The following is a 15,709-nucleotide window of genomic DNA, read 5'->3' as shown; positions in this document are numbered from 1 at the left end:
ACATGCAGCCAGGAAACAGTTTTTTCGTTTTCGTTGTTGGGAAACATTGGAAAAATACTACTGTAACAATTAAAAATGTTTAGAAGTGTGACAATATCCATCAATTGTTTTCTTTATTTATCTAAAGTGATACTGGTTTTTTTGAAAGTCTCTACATAAGAAAGAAGGTCAGGAAGATGTTCCAATAATTTTTTGTATTCCTCCTTTTTTAGTTCAATTTTTGTCAAAAAACTCCATTGAACTCCGTTCCAACGATGTTGTGAAATGGAAATTTCGTGTTTATCAGATTGATATATTAAAGTAGTGCGTCGTAATCCGTTATGAATAACCCACTTTAGTTCTGAAAAATTGGACTCACTGTCAAGTTTATCAATTTTGGGAAAATTTAGAGCTTCAAGAACTGTATAAGAAGACTTTTTTAGTTCGTAGTGAAGTCTAACGTGGAATACTTTAGATTTATTTCTTAGACTCAGAAAAATATTTCTGGAGGAACCAATATTCCAACTCATTTTCAGTTTGAAAAAAAGAAAAATGATTCAATTAGTATGAATTAAAAAGACAAATACATTATAAAATTACACATTTATTGAAATGTACATTGTTGAATATTAGAAAACTCCTTCAGATTTTGTATCAACTCCTTGAATTCATCCAGAGTGTAGCTGACATAAGTCACTTGTTTGAACTCGTTGTTATCCTTTCGACAAAAAAGTCGAATTTGTATATAAGTTGAAGCTGGGTTGTCCTTGATGTATTGGAGGAAAGTAACATAGAGTCTGCGATTTCGTCCAATGCTAATCTCTCTCACTTTGTGACACTGTTCCAGCACGTGTTCCATTCCTATGTTTTTGTCGAATTGGGGTTGGTTTTCTCTCATCTCCAGTTCTCCATTGAGAAGATCCTCCTTGAGGAAGCAGAATTTCTTAAACTCATAGTCTCCAATTCGCATTTGCTGGTACTTTTCAAAAGTCCCAGAATTGTCTTTTCTAAAGACTTGGAAGGTTGGTTCAGTATAAAGTTGTCCGTTTCTTGAAATCTGGGACATAGTAACTCTCCCAAATCTTTTTGAATTGGAACCAAAGTCCATATAAAAAGGAACCGAATCAGTCCCTGGTTTTGGTGAAGATTGAGTGTACATTGAAGGAGCACTCGAAAGAAAAGGTGATACTTTAGAGAGAGACATTTCAACAACTTGAGCTTAGAGTGAAAGAGAAAATAAATGATGTATTTGTACGCAATTCCTCTCAATAACTTAAAATTTCCTTTTATGGTAATGACGTCATGTATACCCATAAAAGGTATGCTAAATGACGTTATTTCCTAATAGGGTAATCTATTCGGAAATCTTGAGGTTCGCAAATTTTTTAACCAGAATTTCAAACGGATCCTGGTGTTTAGCTCGTCTGTGTTGCATTAAAGAAAAATAGTGCTTGAAATATTTTGAACAAGTATAACAACGAATTTTTTTAGACTTCTGTTTCTTGAACTGTATCATTTCGAAAATGGGTTTTTATGGAAACAGAACTTGTTACCTCTAAAAATAGAAATTACGTTACCGTAATTCTTGTTTCCATATATAGGTTCTATAGTGTTATCCCGATATAGAAATGGCAGCAATAATGTGTCTGGTTTTACCTCAATTTCACAGAGATTATAATGACAAGACATTATTCATTTCTGTATCAGTTAAGGAGTATAAACCTTATCTACTCACTAAAAAATACTCCGTTGCTACTCATAATGACAACGTTTGTCCATTAAAGACCTGTCACTACTACATTATTCTCATTTCATCCTCAGTGAAAGAGGTACTAGAGAAAATGGAAAATTTGTCTTATGTTTATTAAACAGTTGATTGCTTGTACACACTCTATAAACATCAGTTCTTTGGTTCCATTATAGAAGAGTCAGGAGTGGTCTTTACTCAGTTAACCAGAGCGGTAGAGCACAACTTGGAGAATAAGTACGTGGAAAAAGTGCCCAGTATCCCCAAAAAACGATTGAGTAGAAAGAAGTTCAAGCGTCACCTTCTACGCGCTGAGCAAAGAAATGCGAGTACTCAAACCCTTGGATCATCTTTTCTAGATAGGGTGCATTCCCTTAGAAATTCAAAGTATGAGAGTGAACTTATAAAGATTGTTGATTGTTTGTTAGATGGACATGGCATAATTGATAATCCTCTTTTGTATCTTGAAATTAGAAAATAAAGTAAATAATTTCTTGCTTGTGATTTGTATTTACCTTTATAATTTAAATTAACTTATGTTAAAAATCAATTTTCCAGATCATTAAATGACCACGTGGTGCTAGTATCGACACTCAGTTCGCTTTGTTCACTGCTGCCAGCATTGCTCACTATCTGGAGAAGGCTGTTTTGCGGTTCTGGACTGGATACTTGACTTGTCTCGGGTGTATTGAACCAGTTGTTGGGAATCTGTCCTTCCTCCCATGGAAATGTGTACTGAATGCTTCCAGCAACGTAGTTGTCGGGAAAATCTGTTCCGTTAACGTGAGGGTAGTGATGCCCACTGATCACAGCAACTTCGTGACCCATTGCGTGAGTTCCAAGCTGATTCTCCGTGACTGGAACCTGCCCCTGATGATATGTGTCAAACTGTTGTCGCTGGTGCTCAATAATGTGCCACACTGTGATAGGTAGGGTTACAACGGACTCGTAGAGACCATTCGATAGGTCTCTGATGCTGATCCGAGCAGTCTCCTCTGTGAAAGAAACTGAGTAGAGAAGGCTGTTGTTCTGCACTGTAAATTCCATTTCTCAATGAGGTGAGATTAGATGAGAGTTTATAGTAGTTGAGACAGAGGTGATGTTGATTTTAGAGAATAGAAAGCAAGTGATGCCGGGAGATTTTTTCAGCTCTATTTATACTAAACACCAACCAATGAGAAAAAAGTTTCCAAAAAGGGTAAAGTTTAGCAGAAAAAGTGACGTTATTTTCCAGAAAAGGAAATGTCTCAGTTGTAAAGTTACCAAAGAACGAATCAACTCATAGAAAATCTAACATTACTATCCGAAACCCGTAAGCTCAAAACTGAATAGTGACCAAAAAAAGGTACTTTTTACACGTGTTATCCTAGTTAACAGCCAAAGATGGATAAGTTAGAGAAAATGAGTTGACGTAATTGATCAAAAAAGTCAAGCTTTGATAAATTCTCTCCATCTCGTTAAATCTCAAATCGATCTCGGAAAATGTTCCAAATTTGGAACTAAATTTTTGTATATAAATGTTGGGGAGTCGTATTCCAAATCGTAGTCTTACCCCCTCTGCATTGTAGTCCTTGTAATAATGAAAGAACAGCGCACTCTGCAGAGATGAAGTAATTGTTACTGGTTCAGGAATTGGGATATAATTAGATTGAGACAAATTTCTGTACTGTTCCATTATCTCTGGGACAGAATTCAATATGAAGAGCATTTCATACTTGTTGATGTGTAGTTCTGACGATAAATCGAAAGATTGTTTTGTTATGTAGTCATCATACTCGAATTTTTTTATAGAAAAGGTTGCATATTCAAATCCTTTACTAAATCGGATAATTCTGTTGTTTTGAGTAAAAACGTCCAAAAAATTGTAAAAGAAATAAGAGTCAACATCAATTTCGTCTACTCTGTAAGCATCAGCGATTCCTTCCTTTCTTTCGTAAATTTTTTCCAAAAGTTGTAAGTGATTTTTGATCAACATTTTTCACAAATGAATACGGTATCAAGTAAAACTCTGTTAATATAAAAGAAAATTGAAATAGAAAAAGCAATGCATAAAATGAAATCGTTTATCTTGAGAATTAGATTTCTAAAGCTGAAGTCTGATTGGGCGGAAGGTTCTATTACAACAACATTAAGCTGTACAACGTAAACTTGTTCTTCAATAGTAGATGGAAACTTTTTCTTGATCTCTCTCTTGTTGTGTTGGAAGCACATTCATTCACTAGTTTCTATTTTCAGTAAATCTAAATTTGATCTCAGGCAGTAAATTTTATCAATATTTGAGATACAAAATTTTGGACTAAATCTATACAAAATACTGTAACAATCGTGAATTTTTAAAGAATAGTTTTCTTGTTGTAATTTCTTTGGGGAAATAATCTGAATGGAAAAATTCAAGTAAAGTTTAACAAATAAGAGAGAAGAAAATGAGAAAAAAATGTTTAGTTCGAATTTTTTTGCCACGGAATGAATTTGTACATTTAAACTGAAAGCTAGTTAATTATATGCAGAACTGTCGCAATTAGAATCATATCAATCTTCTAGAATGTTCTCACATGACGCCTGAATCTAAAAATAGAAATGACGTCATTTCCATATATGGAAGGGATGAGTCATCATCGAGTACCTCAAAGTTACATAGCAGCTTTAAATCATTATACTTTCTGTTTTTTCAGATTCAGTTGCTTCGCAATTTACCTGAATTTTACTCAATTCATATTGAACTAACATAACAATGCCTGCTCTCGATAGAAATCTCCCAGTGAAATGCACAAAGTGCGAAAAAATGGTGGTAAAGAAAAATATGGCAAGACACAAACAGTCTTGTGATAGTGGGAGTTTATCATGTCCCAAATGTCCCAATTACTATACTCAGAAGAAGGAAGACTTGAATTATCACCTTGCCAAGCATCATGCCCCAAAAGATGTTAAGCTTAGTACTGTGTGTACTGTGTGCTTGGAAGAGTTCCCAAGTTTTTATTCTCTTCAACAACACAAGAGGAGAAAGCATGGAACTTCGACAAAAGTTGGGACCAAATCGAGTGAAAAGCTCAAAGAAGTCCTAGAATCAGAGGAGCTAGACCAGAACAACGAGCAATTGCAGCAGGAACTTAGTGCTTGCCAGCACTTTTTTGATGATACGGAAATGGAGAATGGGAGACATCGAGTGTTTAACTTCAAGTTGTCCAAGCTCGATCCCAATGAGATCAACGAGAAATTAAAAGAAGTTTTCGAAAAATTAAATTGTGCTGCCAAAGTGAATCTAGCTCTTGGTTTTATCCTGCGCAAGGTGGACACAGATGAGTATCGATACTTTTATGCGCATGAGAACAACACTTTCTTTGAAAAATCTCATTTGCTCTGCTCAAAAGGTGACTTGGTCTCTCTTCAAGACAGAGTAGAGAAAATGGATCTAGTGGAGACGTGCGCACAGGAGAGGGAAAATACAAAGTGGCGATTTGCTTTGACTACTAACGTAACAATATTTTGCGCTCTCCTAAAAAACATTCCAATGGGATGTATCGATGCTGTTCTTCCTGAACAGTTACTTAGACGACCAGATGTGAATTGTCTTGTATCGAATGGTTACGGCGAGACCTACAAAGGTTATCTTTGCCTGTTCAGAGCTATAGCTGTTCACTTGTACGGATCATCTGAGTTGGAAACGAATGCAGCAAATTTGTTTAGTGCTTTTCTTCATGAATCCGGACATGATGCAATCAACTTCAGGGGAATATCAATAGATCATCTCGTGTTTGTTGAAAATGCGATAAAGCATAACATCTTTATATATGATATTGGTATAGAAGAAGGCGAATTCGTTGGAGAACTTGCAAGAAGAAGTGTTGAAATGTACGAAAAGAACATTAATTTACTGCGATACAACAACCATATATGCTACGTGGATGATATTAACACATTCTTTAAACGATTCCGTTGCCCCAGTTGCGATACATTTATAAAGTACGTAAGTAATTTCAACCGTCATGTAAAATCCTGCAAAGACAGAGTACAGCATATTTATCCAAAGAGTGTGTATGCTCTACGAGAAACTTTGTTTGATAAACTCGATGCATTCGGAATTTCCTACAACGATGATCAAAAATTGTTCAAAAACTTAGCTATTTTTTACTTTGAATCTATCTGCGTTCCCACTGAAGAGCTAAAAGATACAAAAACAACTACTTGGATTGGAAAACATGAACCAATATCTGTCTCCATTTCCTCCAACTTGATTGAAGAACCTGTGTTTCTTTGCGACAAAGACCCTAAGAACCTGATTGTTTTTTTGTCGAAGCTCTTGAGGAGTTAGCTAACAAGAGTAAAACCGAAATGCAAACAAAATTCGTATCAATTCAAGAGATAATCAATAGTCGAGTTAAAGCCATCTTTGAAAAATTGAACGAAAGGAAAGGTCGAACAAATCCTGCATTTGATTTCGAAGATGAGTGTATTGAGGAGGAGGAGGAAGCTGATATGTCTACTCAGTTCCTACAAATGCAGAAAAATCAACTTTTGGACTTGCAACAACACTTTGAGCGTTATATCAACACATTACCTGTATTTGGATTCAACAGTGGAAAGTACGATTTGAATCTCATCAAATCCTACCTTCTACCTTATCTCATTCATGAACGGGATATTCAACCTACAGTTATCAAAAAGGCAAATCATTTTGTTTCCTTCAAGTTCGGTGACGTGCAGTTCCTTGACATTCTAAATTTCCTTGGAGGAGCTACATCTCTCGATTCATTACTCAAAGCTTACAAGACCAGCGAGACTAAAGGTTTCTTCCCATATGAATGGTTCGATTCTCCAAATAAACTTGACGCACCATTTCTACCCCACTATGAATGTTTCTTCAGTAAGCTGAAGGATCACAACCCTTTGGAGAAAGAATTCACTGACTTTACTAAGTTGCTGAACAGTGGACTATCTCAACAAGAAGCTCTGAAAAAATTGAGACTGAAAGAAGTTCCTCCATCTGGAGTCGATAACTACAATTACTTGAAAGTGATTTGGGAGGAGGAGCAAATGTCTACATTAAGAGATTTTGTCAAGTGGTACAACAACAAGGATGTTGTTCCAACACTAGAAGCAATGCAAAAAATGATGAAATTTTATCACAACAAAGGAATCGACATGTTAAAACTCGGATGTACACTTCCCAATTTAGCAAGCATTTGTCTTCACCAGTCAACAAACCACAAATTTTTCCCATTTGTTGAAAGTGACAAGGACTTACATGATAAAATACGCGAGGACATGACTGGTGGACCTTCCATTGTGTTCACAAGAAAGGCAGTAGTTGATCAAACCTTTATCAGGAATTCAGAAAATATTTGTAAATCTATCGTGGGTATTGATGCTAGTCAACTCTACCCTTTTTCAATGTGTCAAGAAATGCCAACAGGAATTTACACACCGTGGGAACCCGACACAAATTCTCAAAAATTCAAAGCTCGAACCAATAAATTTCGAACATTTGAGAACATGGTCATGTCTTATCTCCAATCACAACGCCCGGAATGCATAATTGAAAGCTATTATACGACCGGGAAACAGAAAAAGATTGACTGTTTTAGCGTGGACGGTTTTTGTGCTCATTGTGACACAGTATTCGAAGCAATGGGTTGTTATTTCCATTTTTGCCCATGCCAAGAAGATCGAGCAAGCCTCTCGGAGGAGGAAATGCAGAGAGGAATCAGAAAAAGAACATGATGAATTGAGAAGAGACTATTTGAGAAACAAAGGATACAATATTGTTGAAGTCTGGGAGTGTAAATGGTGGGAACGTGTTAAAGAAGAGGAAAATAATAGAAATCACGTGAGGAAGAACTTTCCCTTCAAACTTCTTATGAAGCAAGAGTCTCTTTTAGCGAAAATAAGAGATGGGAAAATGTTTGGATATGAAGTTCCGATCTCGAAGTTCCAGACGGATTAAAGTACAAGTTCTCTAATTTTCCTCCTATTTTTAAGAACTTTAATGTCAGTCGAGCTGATATTGGAGAATATATGAGAGAGTATGCAATTGAAAACAACCTACTCAAACAACCTCAACGAATGTTGATTTCGAGCTTCAAGTTGGAAAATGGGACAATCATTACACCTTTACTCAACTTTTATCTCAGTCTTGGTCTGAAATGTACAAAGATTTATAGATTTGTACAATACACCCCCATAAAGCGCTTCAACAATTTTGTTCAGTCAGTGGTAGATGCTAGAAGAGCGGGTGATGAAAATCCTGATTCTAGCGTTGTGGCTGAGACAATGAAATTGTTGGGTAACAGCTCTTATGGGTATCAAATTATGGACAGAAGTAGACACACAGAGACCAAGTACTTGAATGATGAGAAGACGCACAAAGCAATCAATGGGAAAATGTTTAAGCGTCTGAACAATGTGTCAAAAGAAATTTACGAAGTTGAGCTTGCGAAATCGAAAATTGAGCATCGAGAACCTATAATAGTTGGATTCTTCATACTTCAGTACGCAAAATTACGTATGTTGGAGCTCTACTATAACTTCTTTGACAGATTTTGCGATGTGGATAAATTCGGAGTTAGAGATGGATACAGATTCTCTTTATTTAGCGCAAGCGCACGAGAACTTGTATGATTGTATTCGACCTGCTAAAAAGGAAGAATGGGAGACTTTGCGAGAAAAGGACTGTGATGATTCCTTCAGAGCAGATGCCTCACACAACTTTTTCCCTAGAACATGTTGTTCTAAACATAAGAAGCATGATAAACGGGAACCAGGTCTTTTCAAGAAAGAATTCAGATGCACCGAAATGATTTGTCTCTGCAGTAAAACCTATTCTTGCTACGATGCTAAGTCGGACAAGTACAAATTCAGTAGCAAAAGTCTGAACAAAATAACTCTGGAGGAGACTGGAGATGGACCAATGGAAAAATATCGACGAGTGATGGATGAAATTATCAACCTTACTTCGACAAATAGAGGTTTCAGAACAATAAATCATTGTGTTGCTACATATGAACAGACAAAGAAAGGGTTATCCTATTTCTATCCCAAGCGAGTAGTTCTAGCTGACGGTATCCATACCGAACCCCTCAAATTGTAGAGCTTTTATAATAACTTTTATTATTCTCTAACATGTGATCTTTTTATTATTTTGTCTTTGTCAATTTTTATAATTATGCTTTAAACTTTATACCAATTTAATGTAAATGTTCGAGTGATTTTGTATTTTGATGTGCATAATTTATACTGTGTCTGTTATCTATAACTTTTTCAATTCAATTTTTTCAAAAAAGCTGTCATTTTTAACCAATCAGAATAGAGTAATTAGAAATTATTGAAAAAACGACGTAAAAATGTACAAAAATCTCAACAATTTTTCAGAAAATACCCCTAATCTTAATATATGTCAACGGATATAAATAATTTTAAAACATGTCGACAGCTATAGCTAATCTTAATACATGTCGACCGCTATAACTAATCTTAATACATGTCAACCGCTATAACTAATCTTAATACATGTCGACCGCTATAACTAATCTTAATACATGTCAACCGCTATAACTAATCTTAATACATGTCGACCACTATAACTAATCTTAATACATGTCGACCGCCATAACTAATCTTAATACATGTCGACTGCTATAACTAATCTTAATACATGTCTACCGCTATAACTAATCTTAATACATGTCGTCCGCTATAACTAATCTTAATACATGTCGTCCGCTATAACTAATCTTAATACATGGCGGCTATACCCAATCTTATTACATGGCGGCTATACCTAATCTTAATACATGGCGGCTATACCCAATCTTAATACATGGAGATTCTATTCCTAATCTTAATACATACATGCAACCTATACCCTATCTTAATACATTGAGACCGCTATACCTAATCTTAATACATGCAAATTCATTCCCTATCTTAATACGTTAGGGAGGACCCAAATCCCGAAAAATACGCTATACCCTATCTTAATACATGGGGGTCCTCACCCCCCCCCCCCGGGGACTATCACTCACTCTATTACTACTAAAAGATTTCACGCAAAATGTCGAACAAGCGGCAAAATGAGGTAAAGCCAAACCAATATTTATTCGACGAAGTAAAAACATAGCTGGAAGAATTCAAAAGAAGACTCCAAGTAGAAAAATGACACTGACCTGATGCACATTCCACACAATCATGCTCAACATTTTGAAACAACAAGAAAAATAAGAGAAAACTATCTGACAAAAACTGAGCATCGGAAAAATACTCTTGGCAACAGACAGGAACAAACAGGTTATATACAGCAACATATTACCGATTGACAACCACCCTCATAAATGCTTTGTGAAAAGAATGCCGAGGATATCGAGAGGAAATGACGTTGGACAAACACGAAAAAAACCCATGATTCTCTAACAAAAATCTCAACAAATTGCTGAAATGCAACTTCCGAATTATTACTTTGAGAACAAAATTTAATTACATCCCCTGGTATATCATTCATCTACTCACTATTAGGCCGAGAAGTATTAAATTTTTTCACACCTGCTTTTCGATTCGTTCAGCCATTTGACCTTTAAAAATTGGTTTTCACAGACAGATTTTTACATCCGGTTTTAAATATTATCGATCAAAAAGCGCCCCGCCAAATTTCCTCTTAGAGTGCAAAAACAATTTAGGAGCTCTATGATTGCCGCCCGATAAGATGAGAGTGGCCATTAAAAATGAGTTCATCATCTTTGGGGATTTTAAATTCAGAATTACTCCCAAGTTAAAATGACATGTTTAAGGATCAACTTATTTCTTGCAGAAAACAAAAAACATAGCAGGACAAGTCCGGACGTACAATTCAAAGAATTTTATTGACTAAACAGAAAAACTAGACCTAGAATGGACTATGAGTGAATTGAGAAAACCATTTTCAAAAAAATCAGATCAAAAAATAAGAAAGAAAAAACAAAGAATCAATGTCAAAATGCCGCCTGTGAACAAAGAAACCACTAAGGAGAAATGAAAATTTAATTCAAACAAAAAACTAAGCCTAGAATGAGCTGTGAATGGATTGCAAAAAACCATTTAGAAAAAAATTCGATCCAAAAAATCGAAAAAACAGTAAAAATCAGAGTGAAATTGCCGCATGTGAACAAAAAACCACTACCGAGAAACCGAATTTTTGTTCAAACGCCGTTTTCTCACTCTACTTTAAAAATAGAGCGAAATCAATTCACGCCGCAAAACCACTCGCTTTTTCGCTCCATTTCCTCTTCCGGCGTGACCAAAATCACTACTCCAATTTGACTTCAAAAATCATGAAAATGTGTGAACAGATCTTAAAAACATAGCCGGAAGAATTCCGGAAACGACTCGAAGGAGAAAATTGCCCATACTTTTGACTACCCACCTTGAACAACTATTGTGAACCCTGAACCTCCACAAACGCCATAAAAATTTAAGGAAGAGTAGAAATGGCATTCAAAAACAAATTGAATAAAAAAAAACTAGAAAAACTTGATGAGGTTTTTTTAATAGTACGAGGAAACATAAAGCCGAGTAAAATTCCTTTCCAATTGAGGCAATGGAAACCTCGCAAAACAATATGGGCAAGTCATAATAGGATAAGAAACTTGTTTAAGACTAAGAAAAAAGTAAAACAGCAAAAAAAATAAGAAAAATGGTTTAAAATTTCTCAATTTTTCCGTCAATTTTCCGAAGAAAAGAATGATTTACGCCAATAAAACTGTAGTCAATTGGTAGCTAAATATTCCTTAAGTAACAAGCTTCTATTCAAATCCCACTTAAAGCTTTAATACAAAAAAAACAGGCAAAAAATCATTAAATTTCGTCTAAAGATCAGAAAAATTGATCAAAACCCTCCAAATTAGCATTAAACTCAAAATTAACTACTTGAAACCTTCAATTCCTATCAAAGCAAGTGTAAAACTAATACAATATCATAACCAAACCTCATAACCATCAAAAGTTGCAAAAAAACTGCTTTTAAAAGCTGCACGTGAACAAAAAAATTTCGCTCGCTTAGAGAAAATTTTTTTACACATCAATTTCTCGCTCTCTCAAAAACAGCGGTATGAACAAAAACCACTCTCTTTTCGCTCCACTCTTAACTTTTGTTCAGCCCCAAAATCACTCCAAATTTTTTCACGCGTTTCATTTCAGGCTTCAAAAATCACTCCAATAAAATTGATTTAAAAAAGGACTTCTCCAATACTCCTCTTCGAGTCGTAAAAAGACAGCGCCCCAATACAATTCAAATTCTTTGAATTGTAAGAAACAGAACTCCAGTCTATTGCAATGCATCTCCCGGGTAAAGCATCATAAAACTTTCCATGATTTCGTACAAGGTCATAAATGATTCCCTGGTACCAAAGGAAATATCATATACGTCACACATACAGAATCATTTATGACACAAAAGTTTAACGGATATCTCAAACTTTAACAGCGTAAAACTTTATCAGACAGCATTTAACATATTATAATGCATCCTGCTGTTCGACTCCTTAAGTTCACCAAAACATTACTGTGAACTTGTATACCTATGTCCAATATGAATTTGACGCTATCTCCAAAAAAGCATTTTTCTTATAAATGAGCATTTAGAGGTGTAACATGGCTTCATAAAATATCAAAATTTCAGTCAGACACATAGACTTACTTTGTTAGTCAGCACCCAACTATACAATCAATCTAGCAAGTCCGTATCTTTTGGCGTATCACATCAGTGATCAGTGATGCCTTATTGTTAAAGATATAAAACGTCAACGGAAGCAAACGAAAAATGTATGATTACCGGATGTATGATCACACCGGAATCAAATCTGCTTTCCTGTTACTCATAAAAGGAGCTTAACTTTTCCGTTCAAGCCCCCAGTACGTTATGCACCCCCCAGTTACGGAGCACGTGCCATATAGTAAATTTTGTTATAAAATACTGCACGAGCTAGTGGGGTGCTAATAATATGAAATCAGTAAGCTGGGGGTGGGGCACAAATTTAGAAGATCCCAAGGATTATAATTGATTCCGGATCTTATCCATTTGCCCCCTCCCGAGCTTAGTGACAGCATACCATATACCCAAGACGGCCGTTCAGTACTGTTATACAATGGTTTACAATGCAATGGGAGGTGCTCTGTAGCAGGGGGATGCATGACACAATGGGCACGGAAACAGTGAAAAACTTCATGATGTCTTTGCTTCCATCGTTGGATCGAATTTAGAAATCAAGTATTGACAGTATAAAATCCTATATGAACTTTCTATGATTTAAAAGGATCCCTGGATGTTGTTTCGGCCCGCATTGGTTTTAGCAATTGCGCCCGGGGCATTAAATTTATATGCCCCTTTAGCTGAGCGAGGGGGCACGAAACAATAGTTCAAAAAATTCTACTCAGAGAGATCCAAAAATTTAGAGATTGCATGCTTAAGAGACTAAAAAAGCGTAGGGCTTCAAGAGAACTGTTCACCGACTTAACACCCTCATCGATTTGCCTGCTTATCCCGTTTTTGACGAAGAAAATTCAAATGTCATAGCCACAAGGTTGAACGCTATGCGTTTTGTTTGCAAAAATGCCCAGAAAAACAAGTCGGACACTTTCCAAATAGTACTCGCAAATTTGCATTTAATGGCAATTAGTTCATACCAAAAACTGTTTGAACATCTCATTAGGTGACTCCATATAATTCAATTTGAAAATATCCAAAGGCCAATGAAATTATACTAAAAGGGAACATAAACAAGGAATTCTAAATCGTTCTACTTACAACGCGGTAAACACCATGCCTTTTTTGTAACAAACAAATCATAGTTTCATCACACCTCGTCTCTGGATTAACAAACAAGGGTCCATAAATATTACTTAACACTGCAAAATGGTTAAACTGGTGTAATCGGAAGATAAATTGAGAGAACCAAAACTTTTTATCACGCTTTTGTAACATTTCAAATGCCTTCTGGTCGACACCATTAGCTTTTCTGTTGCGCCAAGCAACAGAAGCTCTGAAAATTATAACAATAAATAATAGTGTTATGAAAAAGTATAACACTCCTTACTTTCAGTGAACCACAAAAGCAACGAACGATTCTATCAAAACGGTAAAAGGCTCAGTATTGATGAAAAAAGAGTAGGAAAATGAATGAGCCAGTTTTAGAAACCGTTTAGTCCTTCAGACAACTTTCAACATATTAACTACGCGCATTATTACAGCAGCCCAAAGATTTGAACCTAAGTATCCTAACTAACTATTAACCATTGCAGCAGTTGCTCTCAAACCATAGAACATGATATCTTTAACTATGCGTTGGCGGTCTCTTCGGAGTTCTCTCTCTCTCTCCCTCCTACGTACGCACGCACGAACACGCACACTGAAGCTGGGAAATGTTCAAATCTTTACATTGAAATGTCCACGAATATGACTTTGGAAACAAAAGTTGCAAACTTAACCAAGCATCTGATTTTTCACTGACTTGAGAACTATCATTGCATTAATATCATGATAGAAACACGTCCAAAAACCTAAACCCAACCTTTCTCTTTGATTTCTCTCCAATCAGAGCCGAATGCGGGTCGTCATCGGGCAAATCCCTCTGAGACTCTAAAGACTGCTCCTCGATGGCTCCATAATTTGGCACTCCGTCTCCATGACCTCCGACTGGACTCGGTTGACCTCCACGGGGCGAATCTTCGTCTGCTGATGATGTTGATAAAACAGCAGATTGTTCTGAAAATTCAACACGAGGCGGTTTCTCAGTGGAACCTCGTTTGCTGCTCCGTCTACTCATCACGAAGACTTACTTAACAGGTAACACAAAACATAAGCTTTGATTAAAACTATTAGCTTATCGATTTAAGTTAGCGATTTCGAGACGCTAAAAATCAGCAAAAATTAGTAAAAAATTGTACAGGTCACAAAAAATGTCCCGAAGAAGTAACGCAAAAATATAAGGTTTGATTTAAAGAATGATTTAGGCGAAAAAAATATATTTGCCTTCCAAACTTTCTCTTTTGGTGCAAACAAAATTGACGAAAATTTTTTGAAATGTAAAAGTTCTCTAAAAACTCAACTCAATAACTGAATATCCTCAAAATAGTTAACTAAAGTATTGGGCTTTCAAAAACAAGTTTTGTGCTGGAATTTTCATCGACGCTACAAGTTTAATACGATCATAGCCAGGTAACAATAGAAAATATATAAACTATCACGGTAAATTAAGTACGTGTCTTTTCAAAAGATAAGTTGAATAACACATTCACACACACAAAACTCAGTAACTATGCGTGGAAAGTGAACTGAATAATAATTAAAATTAAACTTGAATCGGCAAGACAAAACTCGATTTAATTAAACAAAACGTAAAAGCACCATTGTCAACTGTAGTTAGGCGTACCAACAAAATTATTTTTTGTACTACAGATTTGAATATAAAATCGTTAAAAACGCAAATGCTGAACATCAAACGCCAATATTGTTTTACTGTTTTTGGCAAAGTTTCATAATTATAGAGAAAGTAACTTGAATCGAAGTTAGTTTAAACGGCTCAAGTTGATACAAAAGCCAAGACTGTAAGTTGAACAAATTATACAAAACGGTTCGTTTTCGTAAACAACAAAACGATATATTTACAAAAGTGATTATATTCAATTTCGATGATTGCTCACAAAACTGATTCAAAGTTCAAATCGAGGACAACTACGTCTTGAGAGAAATTATTGACATTGAGCCTCTATTTAACATACGCCCTAAAACGCTCGTTTGAGAGACTAAACTCTAAAACCATAATATATCCGTTTCCGTTCAAGTCGTCCTTAGATCAACAGATTTTAGACCATTTTTTAAAAACTGTCTTGAGAAGTGAAAATAAGCAATACCGAATTCAATAGCGTAAACGCCCAGCTGAGTGTGACGTTTTTGACAGCCCAGTTCATTATTTAATCACAAACTTATTTGTTTTTTCACAAATTAGCTGTCATACCAAGATG

At 35.7% G+C, this 15,709-nt stretch overlaps 1 protein-coding gene across 1 annotated transcript in view; it reads right to left on the bottom strand.

Moving 5' to 3' along the window:
- Nucleotides 1-15,212, bottom strand: part of LOC142354524 (piezo-type mechanosensitive ion channel component-like) — a 35,464-nt gene extending 20,252 nt beyond the window's left edge. Inside the window, exon 1 of the mRNA XM_075406847.1 lies at nucleotides 14,257-15,212. Coding sequence (XP_075262962.1) covers nucleotides 14,257-14,511 — 255 coding nt within the window. The 5' untranslated portion in view covers nucleotides 14,512-15,212. The remainder of the gene's footprint in view (nucleotides 1-14,256) is intronic.
- Between the last annotated feature and the right edge of the window lie 497 nt (nucleotides 15,213-15,709).

This window comes from Convolutriloba macropyga, chromosome 15 (genome assembly GCF_964194025.1).
Source record: "Convolutriloba macropyga chromosome 15, txConMacr16.3, whole genome shotgun sequence".
Lineage (NCBI taxonomy): Eukaryota > Metazoa > Xenacoelomorpha > Acoela > Convolutidae > Convolutriloba > Convolutriloba macropyga.
Note: the sequence above shows the minus strand (reverse complement) of the source record. Positions and strands in the feature narration are given on the sequence as shown.